Source organism: Camelus dromedarius, chromosome Y, assembly GCF_036321535.1.
Source record: "Camelus dromedarius isolate mCamDro1 chromosome Y, mCamDro1.pat, whole genome shotgun sequence".
NCBI lineage: Eukaryota > Metazoa > Chordata > Mammalia > Artiodactyla > Camelidae > Camelus > Camelus dromedarius.
In genome coordinates, this window is record NC_087473.1 from 19,934,897 (window position 1) to 19,960,816 (window position 25,920).

The 25,920-nt window shown below is 48.7% G+C and overlaps 1 protein-coding gene across 2 annotated transcripts; it reads left to right on the forward strand.

The window, feature by feature from the left end:
* Positions 1–5,777: 5,777 nt before the first annotated feature.
* Positions 5,778–25,492, forward strand: CRLF2 (cytokine receptor like factor 2). Of its 2 annotated transcripts, XM_064483510.1 has the most exons (9): positions 5,778–5,913; positions 12,859–12,961; positions 14,486–14,646; positions 16,062–16,195; positions 17,768–17,930; positions 18,857–18,962; positions 21,721–21,805; positions 24,273–24,401; positions 25,436–25,492. In XM_064483510.1, exons 1-9 carry the CDS (start codon positions 5,829–5,831, stop codon positions 25,481–25,483), a joined length of 1,014 nt encoding a protein of 337 aa, XP_064339580.1. In that variant the 5' UTR covers positions 5,778–5,828; the 3' UTR covers positions 25,484–25,492. The 2 variants fall into 2 exon arrangements, with proteins under 2 accessions (XP_064339580.1, XP_064339579.1); XM_064483509.1 differs by lacking the exon at positions 25,436–25,492 and having other exon boundaries at positions 24,273–25,253.
* Positions 25,493–25,920: the final 428 nt, after the last annotated feature.

A 25,920-nucleotide genomic window follows, 5' to 3' on the forward strand; every position in this document is an offset into this window, starting at 1 on the left:
AAAAAAAAGACGTCTTCTTGGAGCTTCCCTTATCTGATCCAAAGCAGCAATTTCTGAGAAATAAGGTTTTATAAATTCCTCTTCAGCATGGATCTCCCCCTGAAGGGAGAAGGCAATAAAACTTCCCCCAACAAATCCCTTCTGCAGGGGATTTTATGTCTGTGAAGCAGGTGGAAGGATCAGTTACATCTGTGTAGACAAACATTATCACACATTTTCTTAACTCCTGTTTGTTCTCCTAAAAACCCACTAACCTTTGCAAAAGACATTTGTTTTCCCATAAGGGCCATTTCTCCCCTTCTCCATCACCCACTAAGTTAGGTACATTAACCCCAAATTCTAACCATCCCTTGGAGGCACTACTCATTGCTGAGTTTCTCCCACATGTACACGTACTGCATGTGTAAACTCTGCTTTCTTCTTTCCTATTACTCTAGCTGCTGTGAGTTTAATTTGCAGGACCCCAGGGACAGAACCTAAGAGGACAGAGGCCAACAAATTTTTTTTCTTCCTTCCCCTACAGTTTCATCTTCCTCCACTTGGATCTTTCCTTCCTCATAAGAGTCAATCTTCTTTCTTAATCCAGGATCCTATAAAACTATGTACACCAGTAGTGGGTGCCCCTTGAGGCCCCCTCCCACTAATAGATTTATTCCCTGCCTTTACCTCTGTTCAGCCATGTGAATGGAGTCTATGGAGGGTGGCCCACCATCTTGACTCTGAAGGCTCCTCCACAAGAGGAGAACAGGTGCCCAAGGGTCTGGGAGCTCATGAAAGAATGAGGTTCATTTAACCTGAAAATCAAGATTGCCTTCACCACCCTCAGTTATCTGAATGGGGCTCACACGGAGATGGGTTTTCTGTGTGATCAGAGGACAGGCCAGGGGCGGGGAACGGAGGGTCCTTCTGTCCATTGCAGCCATTAGGACATGAGGTGGGCTGTTCTGTCTGTAGCAAGTTTCTTGCCCATCCAAGACGTAGGATGGCCTCTGTCTGAATTTCCTGGGGCGGCTGTAACAAAGTACCACAGACAGGGCAACTTAAAGCCACGGAAATTCATTGTCTGACAGCTCTGGAGGCCAGAAGTCCAAAATCAAAGTGTTGGCAGGGTTGGTTCCTCTTGAGGGCCGTGAAGATAAAACTTTTCCGTGTCCTCTCTCCTGGTTCTGAGAGCCTCAGGGGTTCCTCAGCTGGTAGAGGCCGTCTTCTCCCTGTGTCTCTCCATGGTCTTCCCTCTAATGTGTTTGTCGACACGTCCAAGTTTCCGTTCTTGGAGGACATGGGTCATATTAGATTAGGGCCTGTTCAGAGGATCTCATCTTAACTCATTTATCTGCAAAGACTCTGTTTCCAAATAAGGTTGTAGTAATTGGGGGTTGGGAGTTAGGAATTCAGTACCTACTTAGGGGGGAAATTTAACCCATAATAACACCTTTCAGGGATCTTCCAAAACTGAGACTGAATGATTCTTCCAGGATTCCATCTTTTCATTTATTCATCCATTCACCCATCCATCCACTCATGCATCCATCCATCCATCATCCATCCACCCATCTGTTCACTCATCCATCCATCCATCCATCAATCATCCGTCCATCCACCCATCTATCCATCCACCTATCCACCCACCCGTCCATTCACTCATCCACCTATCCACCCATCCATCATCCATCTGTATATCTGTCCATCTATATATTCATTCATTCATTCATCCATTTGTTCCTTCTGTCCACTTTCGGGACTATATTTTCTGTGTGTCGGACTCAGGGTGGACACCATGCTCCCTGGAGGTGAAGACTCCTACTACCACAGCCCTACTAAGTGAATCATCATCACACCTTTTATTTATTTATTAATTTGGGCCTCCCCATAGCCAGTGTTGAACGTGTCCTTCCATTTATGAGACGTTGTCAGGGATGAAGATCTTTCTCCTTAGCCAAACTGCATTCCATGGGCCTAGGAGAAGTCCAGGAGAACAGGTCTGGTTGTCCCAATGTGGCGCATGTCATTGATCACCCATTCTGCTCCTTCCTGGCACTTCTGTGCAAAGCAAGGCTGGGTGATCTAGGCCTAGGGGTGGGTGGCATGGAATCGGGGGAGACAGGAAGCAGGGACATGGGACAAAAGTGTTCTAGCTCTTCCACGACTTCCTTTTAAGACTCCGTTGTTGATTAAGTGAATGGCACTCAGCCAATGCAGACCGATGTAACCCTCTGGTCACGCAGTTAAGAAGTTGTGTTTTCTTTGGCTTGTGACGTCAGCATTGTCCACAGAGCCACGCTCTCCGCCGCTGGTCTCTGCTGGCCGGTCCTCACAGGACCCAGCGGACAGGCACCACTGTTAGCGTAGCCACATGTGGACAAGGCTCCCTTCTCCCAGGTCAAGACACCTACGGCCCCGGGGTCCACCCGTGCACCCTCTGAAGCCAATTCTCCCTCCATGTAGAAGGTTCTGATCAGCATGGGTACCCGTCTTCAAATCTCTGCCAGAACAAACAAAATGAGGTTGGGCGCCCTAAAAATTCCCCTGTCCTCTGATCATCGCTTCAAGGGCTGGCCCTCTGCCGGGGGGGGGGGCATCCTTCTGTTATGTGTCAGTGCCCACCAGGAGAGTGGACTCTGGCTGGCTTTCCTGACATGACTGACAGCAAACCGCACGGCTCACGGCACCTGGCGGCCACGGTGCCTTGTCCCGATTACATCCAGCGGCGCTGGACGGATTTAGAAAACAGCCCAGAGGTTCAGAGTACAGATAAGAGATGGTGTCACCCTGTACGTTCTGACACAATTGAGCACGAAAGAAGCTAGATGTTTAAAGTCTGGAGGAACGTAAACTCCTCTAAAGGCACTGCCATTGCCGTGAGCCTATCTCACCTTGACTTCACGCAAGAAGGAAGTGTCTCTTCTGGAAAGCACGCTCCACCTTATCGAGCAGAGATCGCTCTTGTGGGGGAGATCAATTCTTTATAACTCCTCCCAAGGGGCTTGAGTCTTGAGTCTCTGGGCTGGCCAGTGACTTGCTGGTGGCAGAAATGACGGGCCCCTCTGGGACATTCCATCCAATCTGATCATCCACTCCCTGAAGGTCCCAGTCAAGCTGTCAGCTAATATTTAGCCCAGTGGCCAGGTGTGTGAGACAGTCTTCTAGAACATTTCCAGTTGAGCAAATGTCCCGTGGCCAAAGGTCCTAGCCAGCAACAAATGCATCTGAATCCCATCAACCCTCAGAATCAGAAGACAAAGCAGGCTACTGTTCATGGATGCCTCTACGTTTCGGGGCGACCTGCTGCCCACGTGTAGATAACCAGGATCACACCCGCATGCAGGTGCGCAGACAGAGGAGACCCGGAGGAGCGCGCGGGGCCACTGACGTCTCTGGCTGCGCTGGCGCCCACGTAACCACCTCCATCCTTTTGACTTTCCTGCTTGCTGACTCACCGTGCACGTCTGACAGGGTAGCGCACACACACAGCACAATAGCGCTTTGTGGTTTTGTGGGGAGAGGACAGAGGGCAGGAGGGAGCATGGACGGTTGTGTGTCATCTCCATGAGACGTGGCCACGACCTTCAGGGTCCACGTGGAATCTGTCTCCATTGCAGAGTCCGGACGGAGGGGAGGGCTGGCTTCCCCCAAGCTGATGCCCATGGAGAACCTCAGAGCTTACGTGGCGGGTCACCGAGATGGTCCAACCCCACCCACCACGCTTCTCCCACTGGGTCACTCCCCTCGGAGCATTTTTTGGCATCTGAGAGCCATGAAGCCTTTTTTTTTTTTGGAGCTGTTTATGATGAACACCTAGAGAACGTTAGGGATTCAAAATTTTTCTCCACGCTGCTTTGGTCTTCCCCAAGGGCAAACACCCTGCTTCCTTTCGTTGACCCGAGGAGCTGTGATCACCCATTTTCGGGAACCACGAATTTCTGCTCCGGTGAAACACTGCTCTCACGAGATCACCGCTCAAGCCGCAGAAGGATCACAGGAGGCTGAGCTGTCTTCTCTCACCTGCAGCTGGCCTCCCCAGCCATGTCTCCCCGAGTTGTCCTCCTGGGTGTCTCCCTTCTTATGTACAATTTCTGAAACGAGCAGCTCCTTCGGGGCAAGCTCTGCCCTGGAAGAGAGCTGGAAGATGCAGCTTCTCTGGGCAGCGGGGAGAAGGGTGGGCTGGCGGAGAGCTGAGGGAATCACTGGCCCCCCCTCCGACGGGGTGCTCAGTGATGCCTGGAGACCTTTGGTTGTCATGGCTACTGGGGGAGGATGCACCTGGCGTGTGGTGGGTGGAGACCAGGGACACAGCTCCACACCCTACCATGCACAGGGCGCCCCCCATCCGAGAGTCGTTCCAGCCCCAGTGTCACGAGTGTGAGGCTGGGAAGCCCTGACCTAGGATGAGAAAGCTCTCTGTCTGCGTCTGTGTGTCTGTTTCTATGTCACCGTCATCTATCTGTATACGTCTACAGCTACCTATCTGCTTACCTATCTACCACCTGTCTGACGTCAGTGTACACATGTATAGGTACGTATCTCTCAATCTATCACACTAGGGTGTGCACGTCCCAACCGCCCCGTGGTAGACAGAATAATGTCCCCAAAGATGTCCACGTCCTAATCCCTGGAAACTACAAGTGTGTTACCTTCCAGGACAAAAGGGCTTCTGCAGATGTGATTACGGACCTGGAGGTGGGGAGATTACTGTGAATTATCCAGGTGGCCACAGGGCCCTTATTTGTAGGAGGGAGGCGGAAGTTTCCAAGTCAGAGAAGCAGAGGTTGGTGTGATGTGGGACCATGAGCTACGGAATGTGGACACATCTAGAAGCTGGAAAGGCAAGAAGATAGATTGTCCCCTGGAGCCTGCAGGAGGAGCCAGCCCAGCGCACACCTGGATCCTACCCCAGAGAGAGCAGTGTTGGACATCTGACCTCCAGAAGGATGCTCACGGTGGAAGCATCTCTGTTCTGGGGACGGGAGGACCCACATCTCAGCTTGCACTGAAATAATCGATTTGAAGTCAATCAGCTCGCTCTCAGCTTCTGGGAAATGTGGTTTTGAAACTCTAAAGTGGAACAGTTCGGGTTTGCTCTGGCCGTCTCCCGTTTGCTCTCAGATTCCGTTAGTGGGCATGTGTGGAAGTGCTCTGTAGGTTTGACATGATTTGATGCGTATAATTATCGCAGTGGGTGTTATTTTTCAGGAGAGTCGCCCACTCCCGGGAGCACATTAGGAGGCAGACATGGGGGACTTCCGTTGGCCACTAATACTCAACCCAGGATTCGTGCTTTGGGACAAAGCTCGCCTACAAATCTCCCTGGTAATGTCTGGGACATAACGAGTCTCCACTGGGATTCTGCAGATTCCCAAACTGTGTCCCTTAGGGATACCATGCTCCGCTCTGCTTGGCTTGAGGCTAGCAGGAGGGGGACCAGATCTCCTCGCCTCTGGGTGACCGCCCCACCTTGCATGTCCAGGTGACCTCAGCAAGATGACGGCTGCAGGAACCCCCCCAGACCTCACTCTCCACACAAGTTTCTCAGGACCCATCAAAGGGCAAGGATCCCGGACTTAGAAACATGCATATCTGATCAAGTTTCAGGTGAGGCTTGCCTGGCGAGGCTGCGAAAAGTAACTGGCGGGGCTGCGAAAGTGATCATGTTTTTTTTTTTTTTTTGACAAGAGTCATCTTTTAAAATAAAGCATGACTGTTTCCTGTAGTCATTTCCCTAGTTTCTATTCCGCCTTTTAAAAGCGGGGTGACCTTCGCACATTAGTCATGAACCGAAGTCCCCCCCGAGGTGCCGACCTTCTGCTCTCTGCCTCCTCCTTCCTCCCAGCATGAGGCGTGTCTTTCTGGCCTGGGCTGGCTCAGCCGTCTTCCTGCTGGGACACTGGGTGGCTTCAGGGGAACCGGAGCCGACGGGTAAGTCACGCTGGCACAGGTGGCCACTGTCTGTGTGAAATGTCCATCTTTTTAATACCTTGCTTTTTTCTCTTTTTTCTTTTCCCTTTCTTTCTTTCTTTCTTTCTTTCTTTCTTTCTTTCTTTCTTTCTTTCTTTCTTTCTTTCTTTCTTTCTTTCTTTCTTTCTTTCTTTTGGGTGCCTTTTGCAACTGTTCTGCTTGCTCTGGGTCTCTGCAAACCTGAGTTTGCCTGATGCAAAGGGCGCGTTCTTCATTGAATTCATGATGAGGCACGAATGGGAAAAAACTTTAAAAGAGCCCTTGTCTGTCGAATTGAGAATCTTGGCGGCTTCATCGCTGTGTCTGCCTCCAAAAAATGTGGAAGGCTTTTGTTTAAATGAAAATTTAGTTTCTCGAGATGAGATCATGTCACCAGGGTGCCTCTGAGAAAGACGAGGGCTTCCCTTCCATGGGCTGTGGGACTGTCTGTCCGGCTGGCTCTGCCTTCTGAGAATGATAATTAGCATCTCCTTTCTCTGTCCTCAGAGCCTGGTTCCTGGGGCTTTTCCAGAAAATTGTTGGCAGGCTGCATGATCATGTTACAAGCTTTGTCAAAAGGCACCAGTGGGATGAGGCAGCCGGGAGGGACCCCATCCCCGCGGGGATGGTGGGGCGGCCTTGCACAAATCAGGCAGCTCTGATTTGACTTTCCAGCTCCAGGGCAGCCCAGATGGGAGCTGGTGATGGCATGTCCGTGCTGTTTAGCTTCTGAGCTGCCCCCACGCATCACCCCATACTTGACATTCCCAGTCTGAGCCCACCTCTTGCCTACCTGGCTTGAAAGGGTCCCCAGAGACCCTCTGTGCTGCAGACTTGGCGTTGCAAACTGGGATTTCCAGCAGACACAGCGAGGAAGGTGAGGGACCCTGCATGCGGGGTGTCCCCTGGGGTGTCCCCGTCGTAATTCCCAAGCTGTGTGCAATGCCCTTTGGTCTGATTCCATGTGGTCAAATCCAGCAGCAGAGGGAGGAGGGATTCATCTGTGCTGGGGGTCCCCGTGGCCGCGGACTCAAGGAGGTGCCCTGAGATCTGTTTCTCCCTCCTGATGTCTCACCCCGCTCAATGCAGAGTTTTAATGAGGAAAGTGCAGCATAGACCAGTTCTGGATTCTGAGCCACTCGAAGCACATCGTGGGCTGAAGTGGGTGTGAGGGGCTGTGCGTGGATGGAAGGAGGGTCCCACCCAAGCAGGTTCTCATCCTCACTCAGAACCTTCCTAGGAACGTCTCAGAAAATGCACAGCCTGCTTTCTTCGCGAAGGGCCTTTGTGGTTTGCGAGCTCTCCTGTCACCCGCGGTCACTACAGGTGTGGAAGCCTGTGAGGTGTTAGTGGGAACTGTGGTCCCGCCAGGCACAGGCTTAGGAAAGCGTCCCCCTCCCCACCCGAGGTCCCCGAGATGGGCAGGGACCAGTTCCACCCAGTCGAGCCATTTCTAACCAACACATGGAGACTTCCTGGCTCCACTGGGCTTCCAGATCATCTGTCCGTCCGAGGTCACCATGTGTTTCCGGCGGGGCGTGATGCCGGTGCGTGTTTGCCCAAAATGCCCCCATGAATCCATGTGAACTGGTGCAGAAATAAGGAGGGGCTGGAAAGAGCGGGAGTGTGTATGTGTGTTTGAGCGAGCGAGTGAGCAGACAGGGGCTCATTAAAGGTTCAGGGGTGATGCGGGGGGGAGGGAGCCTGTACCCCTGCCTGCCACACAGACCAAGGAGCCGTCAGTCTTCAGTCAGCCCACAGACCCTTCGCTGACCAGCGGCCGTGGGGGCTGGAAATCCTGCTTATGGCATGGGAGGCACGGAGACCAGGGCGGCAGGCAGACCAGAAGTGGGGTCAGGGCAGAATCGGGGAAACCGGGACAATCGAGGATGAAGACAGATGGATGGGAGATGAGAGCTTGAAGCTGTAGAAAGGGGGTGGCGAGGGACACACCATGCAGTTCCTGACGCCCTGTAATAACCCGGAGCCCAGATGTTTACCCCAAGTGCACAGGGATTCAGGCCTGGCGACCCTGGACTTCACCTCGCCTGTCGTGTTGCTGACGTGTGATGCACCTTGCGGAGGCCCCAGGGGGCAAGTGTACCCCCTGCACACGGAGGAGGCCCGAGCACACCCAGCCCCCCACTGACACCAGCAAGATGTAGGTAGCCCTGCCCCAGGAGGGTACATGCCCAGGAGCCTTATCCAGATACTCTTGTGTGTCGGGCGCCCTCCTGTTTAAGGCTGAATGGTGTCTCCCAAGAGGACATCTTTAAGGCCTGACTCTGGGAACCTCAGAATGGGACCGTATTTGGAAACAAGGTCTCTGCAGACGTGATGAAGTGAAGGACCTGAGAGGAGGTCTTCCTGGAGGAGGTGGCCCTGTAGCCAAGGACAGTGTCCTTAGAAGAGACAGAGGAGGAGAGGCACAGAAAACAAGGAAGGAAGGAAGGAAGGAGTTTAACCAGAGGGGACTATTCTGAGCTCTGGGAACCTGGATTTGCAGCCCGTGGGGTCAGTGGCCGTGAGCTCGGGGCCGAGAGCCCCCAGAAGCCGGGCAAGGGGCGGGGGTCACATCCCGAGAGCTCAGGGCAGCAGTCGCTGGGCAGGGTCCCTCTTCCTGCGTCCCCGCCCACCCCGATGTCCCCGCACCCCATTTCACTGGGGACCCCCCCTGTATGTGGGGATCTTACGTCAGCGGTTCCCCAGCCCCTGCCTCTCCTTCGGGGCAGATAAAGAACCCGATGCGAAGGCTTTCCAATGTGATTGGCACCGCAGGCCCTACGTCGGTGTCACTGCCGAAACCACTTAGCCTGCCTTATCTCGGGCGGAGGGGAAGCGACCCCAGGCGTGCACGTGAAATGATCGAATGTGGGCACCCCCGATTTCCCCCCTGAGCTGCTTTGCCCTTACTCGCCCCCCTCCCCCACCACTCTGGAAATTTCCACGAGTGCTCGGGCACAGAGTCCCTCAGGATGCCCGCGTTCCTGAGAACACATTCTCATGGTTCATCCACCACCTTTTCTGTAAAGTTTCTAAAAAACCGGGAAGCGGGTTCTAAACTGCGAAGGGAATGCTCGGTATTTAAAGGACGCAACTGCTCACTGGAGGCCCACGGTCTGCACAGCTGTTCATCTCCGGATTGCCCGCAGCTTTGGTGGTTTTCTGAGGAAAAGTGAAAAAAAAAAAAAAAAAAGAAAGAAAAGAAAAGGGCACGTGTGTGTGTGTGTGTGTGTGTGTGTTTGTGTGTGTGTTTGTGTGTGTGTGTGACAGAACCAAGGCAGCTTGTCGAATGCACCACGCGGTTTCACATCCATCTGGATCCGGGAGAGACAGCGGCGTTGACGACAGTGACCTCGTTTGCAAGACCCTCCCCCATGGGGGGGTCCCTGCTCATCAGGGTTAGAGAAGGTCCCCGTCAGAAGTGAGGAGAAGCCACGGAGGCGAAGCTACACAAGAAAGGAGGAAGGCGGGATGGGTGTTTGGGTAACAGCTCTACTGGGATATAATTTGCGTACCACTCACCCATTTAAAGCTCACAATTCAATGTGTTTTTTTCATTGAAGTTTAGTTGATGTATAATATTATATGTTACAGGTGTACAATACAGTGATTCATCATTTTTAATGGTGATGCTCCATTTATAGTTACTATAAAATATTGACTATAGTCCTCTTTGTAGCACATTTTACCATAATTTATAATTTCACAGTTCAGTGGTTTTTAGTCTATTCACAGATCTGTGCAACCAGCACCACAGTCAATTTTAGGATGTCCTCATCCCCTCAAACAGAGACCCCCATCCCCATGAGCTGTCACTTCCCCTCCCCATCTCCCAGTCCCTTGGCACTATGAACCCACTTTCTGTCTGTGTATTTGCCTGTTCTGGGCGTTTCCTGTAAATGGAATCACACCCTGTGTGCCCTTCTGTATCGGCTTCTGTCATGGAGCATCCTGTGTTCAAGGTCCATCCACATTGTAGCCTGTGTCAGAGCTTCACTCCTTTTCCTGGGTGAGTAATATTCCCCAGGGTGCATGGACCCCATTCTCTTTATCCAAGAGATAATTTTTAGAATTTTGCTCGGATGTCCCCAGATCAGAATGCCTGCATGATCAGAAATCAAAACAAGACAGTGAAATCCATTTCAATCATTTCTTAACACACACCCATCTCAAGTCCAGATCATGAACAACAGCTTTACTTTGAGACGTCTCACAAAATTATGTGTTTAAATACAAATTTTTTTATAAAGCAAAATAACATTGCTTCTTTTTTTTTTAAATTATGATAAAACACACAGCCCATAAAACTTGCCATCTTAACCATTTCTAAGGGTCCATTTCAGTGGCATTAAGTCCATTCACATTGTTGTGCCACTGTCCCCACCATCATCTCCAGAACTTGCCCATCTTCCCAAACTGAGACTGTGTCCCCATGAAACGCTGACTCCCCAGCCCCTCCCCAGGCCCCGGACCCACCATCGTACTGCCTGTCGTGGAATCTGACGATGCCAGGAACTTCGTGTGAGTGGAATCCCGCAGAATTTGTCTCTATGAGTTGGTTCTGTTCTTGACGGCACAGGTGTTCCCCACCGTGCTCCTGGGGTGGGTGTGGCGGTCTCCATGAAGGTGGGGTTTTTAATACGAGTGCAGTATTGATGGAGTGTGGAAGTCAGTACTCAGAGACCCCCCTCCCTCCCTCTGTCCATCTCTCTCTCTGTCTCTCTCTCGGCAGGACACCTTTTGTCACCAAGGCTGTCCCAGTACACTTTCCAATTTATGCCTTTGCCTCCCCAAATTTCCAAATAAGCTCATAATAGTCAGTAAAATGAATGCGTGCTTTCTAAGTGCCAACAGGTTTTCTGGTGGCCCCGAGTTGTTTCCGTTCAGGAGCTGACATGCAGAGCTGGGGATGGTGAGCTCATGAGAGCCAGACGGCTTCTTCCAGTGGAAATGGCCCCACGAGGAATGTTCATCACCGACGGCCGGTGGAGGCGGGGTGGGGCGAGTGATTCCTGGACAGGTGGGGGTGTCTCTCATGTTGGTGGTGGAAATTTAAACAAAACCAAAATCTCTCGCCAACGTAGAATTCTTCCCTCCAATGTAGAGATGAGAGAAAACCGATTTTGTTACTGGATAAGCATGGAACCAGAATGCGTTATAATTCACACGCCATTCATGAAGGGATGGCCAAGACAGATGTCCTTTTATAGAGCTAGGTGGACACCATCCCCTACACGCACCTTCTCAAGGTTAACGCTAAGTAGCCCTCGGATGGGAGGACCCCCCAACACCATTTATCATGCATAATTCTTCTTAAACTCGCCTTCCAACAGGAGTGACCACCTGGGCCAGCTAATTGGCTTTATCCAATGGAAACATTAATGTCTCCTGTCTTCACGACAGGAAGCACTTTTATAGCATGGAGCCAGACACTTACCTGCTCGCAGGAAGTGGAGATGGGGCACAGTGTCCCTTGATATACTCAGTTCAAAGAGTTGGTTCCCTTGAGAAAGTGATTTCTAGGTCCCAACTCTTGCAAAAGCGAATTAACTTTTAAAAGGATCTATGTATATTTCAAATGGGTGGGAAGGAAAAATGTACACGTTTTCTTTTTTAAATATTTTATTATTTTAAACTGAGATAGAGTTGATTTATAATATATTTAGTTTCACGTATACAGCATAGTGACTCACAATTTTTTTTTAGAGATTATACTCTGTGTATAGCTATTATTCAATATTGGCTCTATTTTCCTGTGCTGCACAATATGTCCTTGTAGCTTATTTATTTTATACCTAATAGTTTGTTCCTCTTAATCCCCTCCCCCAATCTTGCCCCTCTCCCTTCCCTGTCCCCACTGGTTACCACTGGCTTGTTCTCTGCATCTGTGAGTCTGCTTCATTTTTGTTATATTCACTAGTTTGTTGTATTTTTTAGATTCCACATATAAGTGATACCATATGGTATTTGTCTTTCACTGTCTGACTTACTTCACTTAGCATGATCATCTCCAGGTCCATCCACGTTGCAGCAAATGGCATTAATTCATTCTTTTTCATGGCTGAGTAGTATTCCTTTGTATAAATATACCACATTTTCTTTATCCAGTCATCTGTGGATGGACGTTTAGGTTGATTCCACATCTTGGCTGTTGTAAATAGTGCTGCTATGAACATTGGGCTGCATGTGTCTATTCCAGTTAGAGTTCCCTCCAGATACATGCCTAGGAGTGGGATTGCTGGATTGTATGGTAGTTCTATTTTCAGTTTTTGGAGGAACCTCCATACTGTCTTCCCCAGTGGCTGCACCACCTTCCATTCCCACCAGTGGTGCATGAGGGCTCCCTTTTCTCCACGGCCTCGTGAGAACTTGTTGCTTGTGGTCTTTTGGGTGATGGCCATTCTGACAGGGGTGAAGCCTAAGGTACTTTAGAAGCAAATGCTGAAGGACCTCCTTCTCCTGAGCTTCTTCTCATTGTCTTGTGTGGTGTTCTGAGTAGGACCGTGAGCTTGGTGGGTGGGGGACAGTGTCCAACGCCTCTCCATCTGTCCACAGAACATGGCACCACTGGACAACACACAGTTGGCACTCACTGTCTACTCCTCACATGAATGGCTGCTTGTGGCTTCTCACCTCTTGCGAATGTGAGAAGAAAGTCAGCTATTAAAAAAAAAAAGAAAGAAAAATAAAGAAAGAAAAAAAAAAAAAGAAGAGAAAGAAAGAAAGTCAGCTGTAATCTTGCAGCTGACTGCTGTCTCTCCAAGTGATTGAGTTTTCTGACTGACCATTACAATCTTGGTTGTCTCCGTCCCTTTGAAGAACTCTATCAATCTCACAACGTGGGTGCTGACATCATTTTCACAAATTTCAATTTCTTTCCAGCATTGCCTCAAAAATCTCTGCTCTTTGTCTCTTTCCGCCCAGGAGAACCACTACAGCTTCATATCATCAACTTTAATTTTGAGACCGTGCAGGTTACATGGAATGCGAGTGAGCACCCTGGGACGAATCTGACCTTCTTCTACAAGTACGTGCCCCCAGGAAGGGAAAAACCACCCCTTTTGCTAAAATAGCTCCCCTTGGAAGACGTCAACAATTGGGAGGGCCAAAAGGTGAAAGTGTGAAGAATCTGAATGTGCAGGTGTGGATGTGTGTGTCCTGTTTAGCCCTTAGCCCTACCACAACCACAACCACAGCTGCCAATCCTTCTAACCGAGTGATGAGTGACTCACACTCGAAACCACCTAGATTCTTCAGAACATTCACACATGGCTTTGTTCCCTCAGTGCCATCTGCAATGTCTCAGCCCCTACCTTTTACTGGAGAGATGCCACCTGTTACCCAGCCCTGGCTGAGACTTTTCCCACCTGGTGACCAGGGGCCGCCTTCCAAAATGTGTCTCCCTTTTATGGGAGACAGATTTGCCTTGCCTGACACATTCGCTGATAGGAGTATACCTGTGGGAGGAAGGGTTTTTCAAGTGAATTTAGTCCCAATTCTGCAAAGAGGAGGTGTTTGATGTGGGGTTGAGTCTTGGCCATTTGATAATGCATGAGATAAATGGGAAAGTGTACAGAAAAGGGAAATTTTAAGACAAATTTATTTGGAAATTAAGACTCACAGGAAAAAAAAAACTGCTGGATGATACAGGTGGCCCCACAGACAAGTCCCTTGAGCTTTCTGAGCATCAGTTCCTTCAGTTATGAAGGAGATAATTCTTGATTTCATCACTGCTTGGGTCTGACGTGTGAAGGATGGAGCATACTGTGGTCTCAGGCTGGGTACTGTGTTTCTTCTTAATATTTCACAGAAGCCTCAGAGAGATGCCCAATCTTGGCATCTTCCTATTACAAGCACTTCCTCAAATAAAGGAATTGGTTACTCTGCTGGTCAGTTAGTCTCCTGGGGGCAGCCAAAACAAAGTACCACAAACTGGGCAGGTTAGAACAACAAAAATTCATCTTCTCCTAGTCCCGAAGACCAGATGTCTGAGATCAAGGTGTGGGCAGGGCTGAGCTCACCTGAGGCTCCAGGGGAGGGTCCTTCCTGCTTCTTCCAGGTTCTGGGAGCTCCAGGTGTCCCTGGGCTGGTGGTCACACCCTTCCCATCTTAGCCTTCATCTTCACATGACCATGTTTCCTCTATGTCTCTGTGTATCCTTTCCTGTCTCTTAGAAGGATGTCTTCATTGAATTAAGGACCCACTCTAATCCAGGATGATGTTTGCTCAAGATCCTTCTCTTAATTACATATGTACAAATCTTATTTCCAAATATGGTCCCATTCCCAGATTCTGGGGATGCATTTGGGGGGGGGGCACAATTCAACCCCCTATGGGAGTCATTCAAGGGGTTTAAATATTTGAGGGAGGGGATACTTTCCTGTTTTGACAGGTCTTGCTGTAGTTGTAAGCAGAGGGGGATCATTGAAATGACCAACAAGGGTACCCAAACAGAGTCTGAGGCTGAGACGTGGAACAAAGGGATGGCCCTTAAGGTGTTATTTTTAGGGATGCTACACGGCTGAATGGTTCTGTTTTTTTTAAATCACAGATTAAGGAGCAATGAGATGTACAGACAATGTTCCAACTATATTTTTCAACAAGGTTATACCAGCGGGTGCCTCCTTCTAGGAAACGATGAAGTTCTACATTTTTCCATCCGGAATGGAACATACTCCCTTCTCACCAACAGTCTATGGACCAGCACTTACCGTACGTGCTTAAGTGCCTTTCGAGGGTCACCTTGGATTGGGAGATGTGTCCATCTTGGGTTGGGAGACACGGAGCAAACGTAGTAAAAGTCTTGCTCCAAATATTCATTTTTCAGTCTAGATTTCTATAATGTAGTAGTTCTTTTCTTTCTTTATCTTTCCTTTTCTTTTCTTTTTTTTTTGAGTGATAGGATGTCAGACGTCCATTTCAGAATCCAATATGAAAGCCATGAACCCTCTACTGATAAAATCATAGACATTGAAGAAATTTCCTAGGGCTGCCATAAACATTCACCAGGAACTGAGTACCTTATTGTCTCCCAGTTCTGAAAACCAGAAGTCCAAAATCAAGGAATGTGCAGGGTTGGTGCCTTCTGGAGGTTCTGAGGGAAATTCTGCTCCAAGCATCTCTCTCGGTTCCTGGGAGGTGATGGTAATCCTTGGTCCTCCTTGGGTTCTAATCTCTGCCTCTGTCTCCACGTGGCTTCTCCTCTGTGTCTGTCTTTCTTCTTCTGACCCTTCTAAAGACTTGTTATTGGATGTAGAGCCAGCCTCCTCCAGGACAGTCTCATTTTATCTTGATTGCATCTGTAAAGACCCTATTTCCAAATAAAATCCCATTCGCAGTGGTGAGAGATTAGGACTGGAAGACAGTTTGTTGGAGGGCACTGCGCAACCCACACCTGTCCATTTTCTAAAGGACTGGCTGAGCGGGAAGCAGTCTCTTGCAATGTCTTCTGTGGTCCCTCTTGGTTTTAGTTTGCTGGGGCTGCTGTAACAAAGGGCCACAAAATGGGTTGCATAAAACAACCGGAACTCAAATTCCCCTATCGTTTAGAAGGCTGGACGTCTGAAATCAAGATGTCGGTAGGGCTGGCTCCTTCTGAAGACTCTGTGGGAGACTGTTCCATCCTCCATCCCGGCTTCTGGAGGCTGCGGGCTGTCCTTGGCTTGTAGGTGCATCACCTCCACCTCTGTCCCCATCACCAGGTGGACAATGAGGACACCAGTCATATGGGATTTGGGTTCGTGCTGCTCCAGTACAACCTCATCGTACCTTGAACAGTTACATCTGTCATGATTCTGTTTCCAAGTATGGTCACACTCTGAGGTCCTAGGGGCCAGGACTTCAACGTAACTTTTTCTGCTGGGGACGTGATCCATCCCATATCAGATACACGGAAGTTTCTCAGGGAGCTCCTTCCATGAGACACCTCCAGGTCCTTGGAGTCCTGGTTAAAACTTCCACTGTAAATGCAATAAGGACAATGAGACCCCGGATCTCATGGGTACTAGAGGAAGGATTGAAACAGGCAGAGGAAAGCGAATCCAAGCCAACTTACCACTGTACGTTTAGAGATGTGCAACACTGATCTTTGCAGAAGCGGTGGTCATTCTGCTGTTTCTCCTTCTTAGTGAAACCCAGGTCCCCAAGAGACCTGAGCTTCCAGTGGCACCAGGAAGCAGTGACGGTGGTGTGTCCTGACCTGCTGTACAAAGATCTCCTCTATGAAATCCAGTATAAGAGCACCTTTGACACCGAGTGGCAGGTGAGGGTGGGCGTCTCCTTGGCACCGTCTCAGGCCAAACATGAGTAAGTGGGGCTCGGGGCAGTGACACGAGGAGAGCTGGCCATGAGCTAATGACAAAGCCAGAAGAGGACATTTCAGTTCCGATTTCTCTCTGTCACATTTGCTCTCCTGCACCTCCAAACCCATCGCACCCGATTGAATTTCCCAGGAGACCATCTCCAAGACAGCTGAGGGCAGTGCACCTTAGGGAGTAGGATGGTTCAGGGCAAAATGTACCTGTTCTGGCCACGGGAACGCATATGGGTGAGTGATTTGCGTATTGTTTGGAGTGGAGACTTCATAATGGATCCAAGGAGGAGGAAGAAAAGAGACAGAAGAATTCTGGTAAAACAAGTGCCCGAAAGGAGGATGATCAGGGACAAGCCGGGGTGAGGCGTTCCCGGTGTGATGCACCCTAAGATTTGGAAACTGTGGCAGTGAGATACTGAAATAAGGGTAAAAAAATGCGGGTAAGATACCATCGTGAGGCACTCGTATGTAACAAAAGCAGGAGGGGAGGGGACGGATCAGAAAAGAGAAAACCATGCACATGGCTGGACCCAGAAGAATAGAATCTGGTCAACAAAAAAAACCAGAGAAATTAAAACAGAGGCATTCTGGAGTTGGCCTAAACAGCAAAACCTAAAATACGATAATTGTTTAATTTTGCTGAGCGTCGGCGAATGTTAAGACCTTATTCCCAGACCTGGTTCTGACCGATTGATTCTCTTTGTAGAAATCGATCCTAAGGAACTAATTTGAAACGTGGAAGAGGTTGTAGGCACAAAGGCGTCTATGGAAGCCTTACCTAAAATAAATGCAGAGCCTTGGGGACCACTTACATGCCACACAGCAAGAGGCTAGTCAAAGAAATGATGTGATGTTCATAACAAAATGCTTAAGGGCCATCAAAATGTGTTTCAGAAAATAATTAGTCATAAGAAGCAATGTGTGCATTAAATACTGTATTCCATGAATGCACCGCAGATGAAAGGAATGATATCAATTTGTTAATAATGATAATATTTTGGAATTAAAATAAAGAAGGGTTTTAAGTGTCTTATTTGGCTTTTGTGTGTGTGTGTGTGTGTGTGTGTGTGTATTTTCCAAAATCTCAAAAGTAAGCATGCATTACTTTTATATTCATTAAAAAAATGATTAATATTCTATAATACCTATGAATGACTATAATCTTTAAAATCTGTGAATCACTCTTATACACCTGTAACAATATAATACTGCACAGCAACTCTACTTCAATTAAAAATTAACGTTTTTTTTTAAAGGAAGAACTTACTAACTCTTTGAAAGCATCTGTAATTGTATTTGTTATAAAGGATTTTTTTGTTTGTTTGTTTTTTGGAGGGACATGTAGAGGTGTTGCTGCCTCAATTTTTGTTGTTGTTTCAAAGATAAAGATCCAGGCAGACAGAGGAAGTGAGACAAAAGTGTGAAATCCTGCAGGGAGGAATCCTGTGTGAGTCCCTGGTGTGAAGATAAAAAAATGTCTTGGGTCAAGTTGTGGATCATCATGTCTGTTTCTTCCTCCAGTCCAAGGAGGCAATGACCTGCAATGTTACCATTGACAATTTGGATGCTGAAAAGTGTTATTTCATCCGGGCCAGAATAAAGACACTGGAGTCCAGCTACGGCTCTGACACGTACCCAAGTGACTGGTCAGCAGTGGTTCACCAGCAGAGGGGTCAGCTAAGAGGTAATGCTCGTTCTGCAGCACGGCTGCACAATAAAGGTTCAGAGCCCCACCTTGGAGGGAGGGTGGAATGGGGCACCGGGAAACGTGGGTGACCCCCAGTCCTTCCCCACAGGTCAGTGGGGAAGTGATTCAGCTGATTCCTCTGGTTTCTTTCATCATTGGACTAATTTCCTCTTTTATTTCTATTACAGCAAGAATAATGAGTGTTAGTTATGAATGTTGTTACATGGACATAGGTATACATGCACAGACAGATCTATAGATAAACAGATGATAGATAGATAGATGATAGTTATTGATAAATAGCTGATAGATAGATGGACAGATGAAGATTGATGGTGATAGATGAAAGATACAGATAGATGATAGGTAAGTGACAGAGATGGATGGATAGACATGGATGGATGATAGGTGGTGATAGAGAAGACGAATGGATGGATGATAAGTCATAGGGTGACAGATAGATAGATACATAGATGGATGGATGGATGGATAATAGGTGATAGATAGATAGATAGATATTTGTATGTATGTATGTATGTATGTATGTATGTATGTATGTATGTATGGTTGGATGTATGTATGTATGTATGTATGGATGGATAGAATGAAAAGATAGATAGATGATAGATAGATAGATAGATAGATAGATAGACAGCCAGCCAGCCAAAAGCAAGCCCCGATACCCTCCAACGTCTCTGACAGTCCACATACCCTGGGGCAGTGAGTTTACTCTACACTCCCTCCTGCCTGATGTTTGCCTGCCTGAAGACACCATGTGTCTTTCCAGGATATTTCACACCAAAATCAAGATGTGTCAACCCTAACATTTATAAAGGGAAAAAAGAAAACTGCAGGGGTGGGGGGTTAGACGGTGATGTGGTTACCGGTTGAACACTTATAGCACTCATTCTGTTTTCCTTTAGATTCATGCCAGGAAAACAAGCTTTTCCCCAGTTTCGTTTTAATTGCTGGCTTGGTCACACTCCTGACGGTGTCCCTTCTCCTCCTGTCTATATGGAAACTACAGAGGTAAGAACGACCCCACCGGGAATCCTCAGACACGTGGGTAGAGGACTTTGATTCCAATATGCCCATGAAATGTGAAAAAAAATTGTCTGATGTGGCTGTTTAACCAAATATCAGTTTCCCTGCCATGCACCCTTTGCCAATGGTATATGACAAGAAAATTGAGAGGAAAATAATGCCAAAGGTGCAGAGATACCTTCAGAATTTATTGAGAAATATTTTCATGGATTCAGTAGAATGTATGAATTTTTTTTTCCTAGAACCACATTCCCTTGCCTCAAAGACACACCCTATTGAGCTGGGCCCTCCTGTCATGTTAGAATGACAGGTGCTTAAAACACCTTTACATTTTTACTGAGATGTATTAAATTAGACAATTTGGTGGCTAATGTGAGAAAACTTGGACAAGAAAATCTTGTGTGGTTTGTAAATCCAGTTACACATATAGCAAAACAATATCCTTAGAGACCATGGACAGCTGTTCAAAAATACGGTATTAAATAGTTCACTTCACCAGCCTTCTGCGTGATAATTTAACAGCCGCTGTTTCCTGTTTGCTGTTTATCTAAACTCCCTCACACCCAGGCGTTTGGCTCTTGGCGACGTTTGAAGGGACGGATGCCCAGGGTTGTGGGTGCCGTCTTGGTCTCTTACGACGAGGTTTCCATGGCAACAGCTGGAAAGATGGACCACCAGTCTGGGGCGCTCAGGCTGGGTCTGAGCTAGGCTGACATAGACAACTTCAAGGATGTTCCATCGCAGTTGGACACAGCATGGGGTTACTTCCCACATTTTTGCAAACCGTTCACTATTTCTTCAGTCTAAAATCTTCTCTCTTTGATCAGCTCAAACAGATGCCACCAGTGTGGTTCTCTGCTAGGGAGCCGATGAGGCAGTCAGGTATCGGTGTTGACAGGTGACGTGTTTGGTGTTTTTGATACAAAGTTGAAATCACCCCCGAGGAAAACTGAGGGGTATGCTTCTTGGGGAAAAAAAAGCAAAAATGAACACTTGTCCTGGCTTCAAAGAAGTGCATGTTCATGATGAATGGTGAAATCAACTGAATTATTTCCTTGAGGCTGAGATAACAAAGAACCAAAATCTGAGGATCTCAAACAATAGACACTTACTTTCTCCCAGTCCTGGAGGCTGGAAATCTGAGGTCAAGGTGTGAGCAGGGCCGGTGTCTCCTGAGCCTTCTCTCCTTGGTGTGTAGATGGCCGTCTCCTCCTTGTGTCCTCACGTGGGTGTCCCTCTGTGTGTGTCTGGGTCCTCATCTCCTCTTCTTATAAGGACACCAATCACATTGAGTTAGAATCTATTAGATGAGAAACTCTTAGGTTCTTTCCCTGGGGGCCTGTGAATTAAACTGACCAAAGACAGACGAACAGAAGAAAAAGCATATGTTTCTTTACTGACGTAACATTTTTATGTGTACGGGGGATTCACACAAAGGAAGGGAACACCTAACAAGACAGTTAATCCCAGGGGCTTCTGTACCATTTTAACAAATTGTGCAGAAGTCCCTAGACAAAGGAAGAAGGATTTGGGAACTTCAGGCAGGTAAATTGTGGGAAAGTGACTAAGAAATGTGTGGAGGAAACCCCGGGCAGATAAATGTGGTCAATGTGGACTCATCAGTGACATGCCTCATTCTCCCTTTCCTGGTGCAGGATGGAGGGCACCTTTACAAAGGGGATTTTATTTTACTCTTTTCTTAAAGAGGGAAATTGAGGCTCTGGTTTTAGGCAGATGGGGGAAAGGCTAGAGCTTGTTCTGTGTCTGCTGTTTCTCAAGTATCTTCACTTCCAAATAATCATTATCCCCTAGTGGCGTATTTTGGGGTGGTGTGTCCTGATTGCCTCCACACTCCCCCCTAGGACCTCATTTCAGCTTAATTACCTCCTGAAAGGCCCAACCTCGAGATACACTCAGTTTGAGGGGCTAGGGTTCAACCTATGAATTTTGATGGCGGGTTGAGGGGGTGGAAATGACACAATTTAGTCTATAACATCAACAGAAATAGTGATTTCTATGTAGCAGGAATCAGTTCTGTGCAGAAACAGGCCGTGTGCCCCCTAACCCCAGCCTCCTGACGGGGGCTTCATGTGGATGCTGGGAGCAGAGCGTTGCCACAAAACCCGCCTCTGTACCTCGAAAGACAAATTGAGACTCGGAGACACAGCTTTGGGAGAATCCAAAAAGAACGGCTTTCTCTCTTTGCCCAGCAAAAGGGGAATCACAGCAGACTTACGTAACTGTGGATCCACCTTCGGGTTGGAGTCTTGGGGTTTTTTATAGAAAAGCTGGATGGAACAGAAAAGGTGGTAATAATCCGGGTGTTTTACAGGGCGCTGCTACATTCTTCACCTCCGTAAATCTGGGCTGCGCCCTGGGAGGGTCTGTCCATTCCTCTGAGATTATCAGCCTGCTAACCACCTTCCTGGAGCACAGCCTTTGGGTTCAAGCTCTTCTCAGTAAAGAATGACTCAGCAAAAGGACTTAGCACCAGGGAAGGCGGTTTCTTAGTTTGCTTCCGACTCCTTCAAGGGTGACTGGGAGGTGGGGAGGTGGGAAGGGGGCTCACATGTTTTGAAACTGGGGACACAGTCCCACCAGGGTGCTGAGTCTCAGGTCAAAAGCTGCCGCCATCCTGGGCCCCTTGTGGAGGTCTGTCCCCGTGGACCCTTGTGGGGGGTCCGCCAACAGCCCTGCACAGGGGCACCAGCCTGCCTGACCCGACTGCCCGTGTCCGTTTCAGAATTAAGAAGGTGGTCATGCCCAGCGTGCCGGACCCCAAATTCACCTTCTCCGGGCTCTTTGAGTCTCATCAGGGCAACTTCCAGGTAAGTGTCGTCTCCTTGGGCACCATAAACAGGCTTGCTTTGTCCTGCCCCGATTTCTCTCCGATGCACCATTTAAAAAACTCACTTTACCCCTGTTGCCTCTTTAGATGCCTGTGAATCTTTTCTTTTCTTTTTTTAAATCGAAGTGTGGTTGATTTATAGTACTGCGTTAGTTTCAGGCCTGCAGCAAAGTGATTCCGTTACATATATATTCTTTCTCGTTTCTTTTCCATTATAGGTTACGACAAGGTATCGAATATACTTCCCAGGGCTGTAAAGTAGGTCCTTGCTGTTCATTTTATGTATAGTAATTTGTATCTATTAGTCCCAAACTCATAATTTTTACCTCCCCCGTATCTTTCCCCTTTGGTAACCACTCGTTTATTTCCCACGTCTGTGAGTCTGTTTCTGTTTTGCAAACAAATTCATTTGTGTTACTTTTTCAGATTCCACTTATGAGGGATACCATGTGTCATTTGTCTCTGTCTGATCCCTGAGCCTTTTCTGACCTGAAAGCACGGTCGTCTTCTCTTCTGGTCAGAGAGACTACATCCAACGGTCTCACCTGGTGGCTTCTCTTTAAATCAGCCCCTGAGATCAGTGCGCCGCCCCCCCCCCCCACCCCCTTCATGGGATTTTCCAGCCTAATCGACTTCTGATCTTATCCGGAAGTTGTGTTCTTAATCTGTTCCCTCTGCAGGGCTGAAAACAGACCCTACACTTCCGCTTTCAAACGTTTGTGGTCGCTGTTTCATTCATGTGATGAATGCTTAAGGAGGGCTGGGGAGGAATTAGGGAGAGGGGCCAGCCCCCATCCCAGGAGGTCAACAGATGGTGCAGACCCCAGGCGTGCATGTTGCAGGACAGTGAGATCAAAGTTATGCCAGCTCCCTGGGGTGGTCACAAACTGGGTGGCTCAAAACATCACAGATTTGTCCTCCCTAGTCCTGGAGACCAGACATCTGAGGTCAAGGTGTTCCAGGGCCGGGCTCCCTCTGGAGGCTCCAGGGGAGGGTCCCTTCTGCCTCTTCCAGCTTCTGGGGGCTCCAGGCGTCCATCTCTGGGCTGGTGGCCGCCTCCCTCCTGTCTCTGCCTCCGTCTCCACGTGGCGTCTCCTCTGTGTCTGTGTCTCTCCTCTTCTGTCTCTTCTAAGGTCACTGTCAGTGGATGTAGGGCCACCTCCTCCAGGAAAACCTGCTCTCCAGATTCTTAACTAATTACGCCCCCAAAGATCTTATTTCTGAATAAAGGTACATTCACAGGTTCTGGTAAGGGTTAGCACTTGGACATTTTGGAAAGGGGGTTATGCCATTCAACGTCCTACAGGAACAAAGTGAATTTTAAAATGACTTGGATGTAGGGGAGGGGGAAAAACAATGGAAAAAAAAAAGTTCCTCTACCCTCTTATGTCCTGTCTCTGAGACCTGCAAATTAAATGGACACCAAGATTAAAAAGAGAAAAGGTTTCTTTTGTATGTGCATGGGGAAGGGCTTCCAGGAAAGAAGGGAGACTCCAAAGGAGTAATTAGCCCTGGGGGCTGATGGGCCCTTTGAACAAATTGTGACAGAGCATGGAGAACAGACTAGGTGAAGGAAAAGGTGTTTAGGGCTTGGGGGTGGCAGGTAAGATGTGAACAGGTGACCAGGAAAGGCATGACAAATTAGGGTTGTTTAGTAACATTTTATGATTTAAGTTCTCTCAGGTGATAAGAGTTGTCTCTGGAACTGGCAGGGAGACGGTGACCCTTTACAAGTATATATTTCCTTTCCAAAAGGGACATTTATCCCCTGCTTTTAGGCAGATCAAGGGAAGGCAGAGAACTTTCCCCGCATCTATTGATTCTCAGTTGCTTTCAGCTCAAAATAAGCCTTGTACCCAGGCGCCACATTCCGGAGAGGCACCCCTGTCCCCTCCAAGAGAGAGGGGATGGAGTAGCAGTAGAGTTTAGGGCAGGAGAAGCTGAAGCTTTTCAATACTTGGGGCTACAAGAAAGACATGGGGGATGCTGAGCAAGGGAAGGGGAGTGCCATTGGGGAGGGAGGACTTTTGGAAGAGAGCCCCGTTAGCACCCCTCCCGCCCCACTGCAGATGTGGTCCTGGCCACCATCAGGAATCCCCAGGGCACTTTTGTTTAAAATGCAATCTCCGTGGTCCCCTTGGAACTGCTAAGTGACAACTCCCCTTCTAACAAGTCACCCCCATCTCAGAGAACACACCTGCTGGGGGGTGGAGCACACCCCTGGCACGTGAGGAGTGACCGCACGCCAGTGCTCTGCGGCTGATGACAAAAGGCAGGTCTGAAATGACGGACATCGTGACAAGATGCCAAACATGAGAGCTTTTCTGTTGCAGGCTGAGCGGCGTCCCGTGGAGGACGGCTAGGATGTTGGCCAGGGGACACCGGTGGGGATCACCGAGGGGAAGGGCTTGCTGCTGGGTGTGATTCCCGGTGTTTCATCCCTGCAGGAGTGGATCAGGGACACACAGAACGTGGCCCACTTGAACAAGGTGGAAGATGGGGAGCAGGAGTGCATCCTAGAAGAAGCTGTGGTGGTCCAGCCCGCCAAGACAGAGGCCGCGATGCCCAAGACAACGGTGATCAACCCCGTATTCTCGCCGATGGGGGAGGAAGAGGCTGCTGGGGACATGGGCCAGCTCCCCTGTCAGCACCCCCAGGGCGGCGAGGTGGTGTCTCTTGGGGGTTTTACTTTTGTGATGAGTGACAACGCATACATGATGTTCTGAGGGGGTGCAAACTCAAAACTCACCATCAGAATATATTTTGATGTGATAAGACCTGGGAGAACATCTCGGGGACTCAAAACCACTGTGAAGGGGACTCCCCAAAACCACTGTGAAGGGGACTCCCCAAAACCAAGGGTGCTAGTGTCTGGGGACACCCAACAGCCCAACCGCCCAAGCAATGCACCATGTGTCAGATTTCATACCCTCATGTTGGTATTCAAGGGCTTGAAGACGGCTTCTCTGTAGGCAGAAATCAGCCGGACTGGGACTTGCTGTCAGCTCACAACTAGTCCTGGTTGTTGGGTTCATGCAAATTGTAAGAGAGGACAGCCAGGTGGGCTGCGACCACCTTCCTTCATACACGCCCACCCTCCTGCCCTTTGGCCATTTCCACTCATGAGTGGTTCCTGGATCTTTTGTTACGAGACACACATTCCCAGCAGGTGAGGTGCACCACCCCCACACTCCCAGAGGGAAGGAATCCTAACTCCAACCAGACCGCCAGCTCTCGCTTCGAAAGGGAAAAGACTCTTTTTTGCAACCACTGAGGCATTTTGTTGAGCAGACTCCATGGTAATTCCCAAGTCCACACTCAGGCCATCATTCTGCGTCTAGGAGATATTTGAATGTACAAACTGCTTGGACCCCTGAAGCATCCCAACCCACCCCACCCCCACCTCCCACTGAGTGTGCATTATTATTATTTTTTGTATTGAAATAAAAAGAAAAAGAACATGTTGGCATGAGACTGTTGGGAGGCGTAGGCAGGTTGTTGGTGATCACGTAGATAGTGCAGAATGTTCATTTCATCCCTCCAGGCTGCTTGTACAGGATGTTTCTAGATTTCTAGATTAGTAAGGTCTTGTTTTTTTTTTTTTTTTCAGGCTAACACTGAGTTTATCTCGTCGCTCTCTGCAGGACGCAGTAAATAAGTTTGATCAGATACACTTGGAGTCTGTGTAGGTGCGTGTGTAGTGAGGATGTGTGTGTGGTGTGTGTGGTGGTGGTGGGGATGCGTGTGTGCTGGGATGTGTGTGTGGTGGTGGGATGTGTGTGTGGTGGTGGGATGTGTGTGTGGTGGGGATGATGTGTGTGTGGTGGGGATGATGTGTGTGGTGGGGATGTGTGTGTGTGGTGGGATGTGTGTGTGGTGGGGATGATGTGTGTGGTGGTGGGATGTGTGTGTGGTGGGGATGATGTGTGTGGTGGGGATGTGTGTGTGGTGGGGATGATGTGTGTGGTGGGGATGATGTGTGTGTGGTGGGATGTGTGTGTGGTGGGGATGATGTGTGTGGTGGGGATGATGTGTGTGGTGGTGGGATGTGTGTGTGGTGGTGGGATGTGTGTGTGGTGGTGGGGTGTGTGTGTG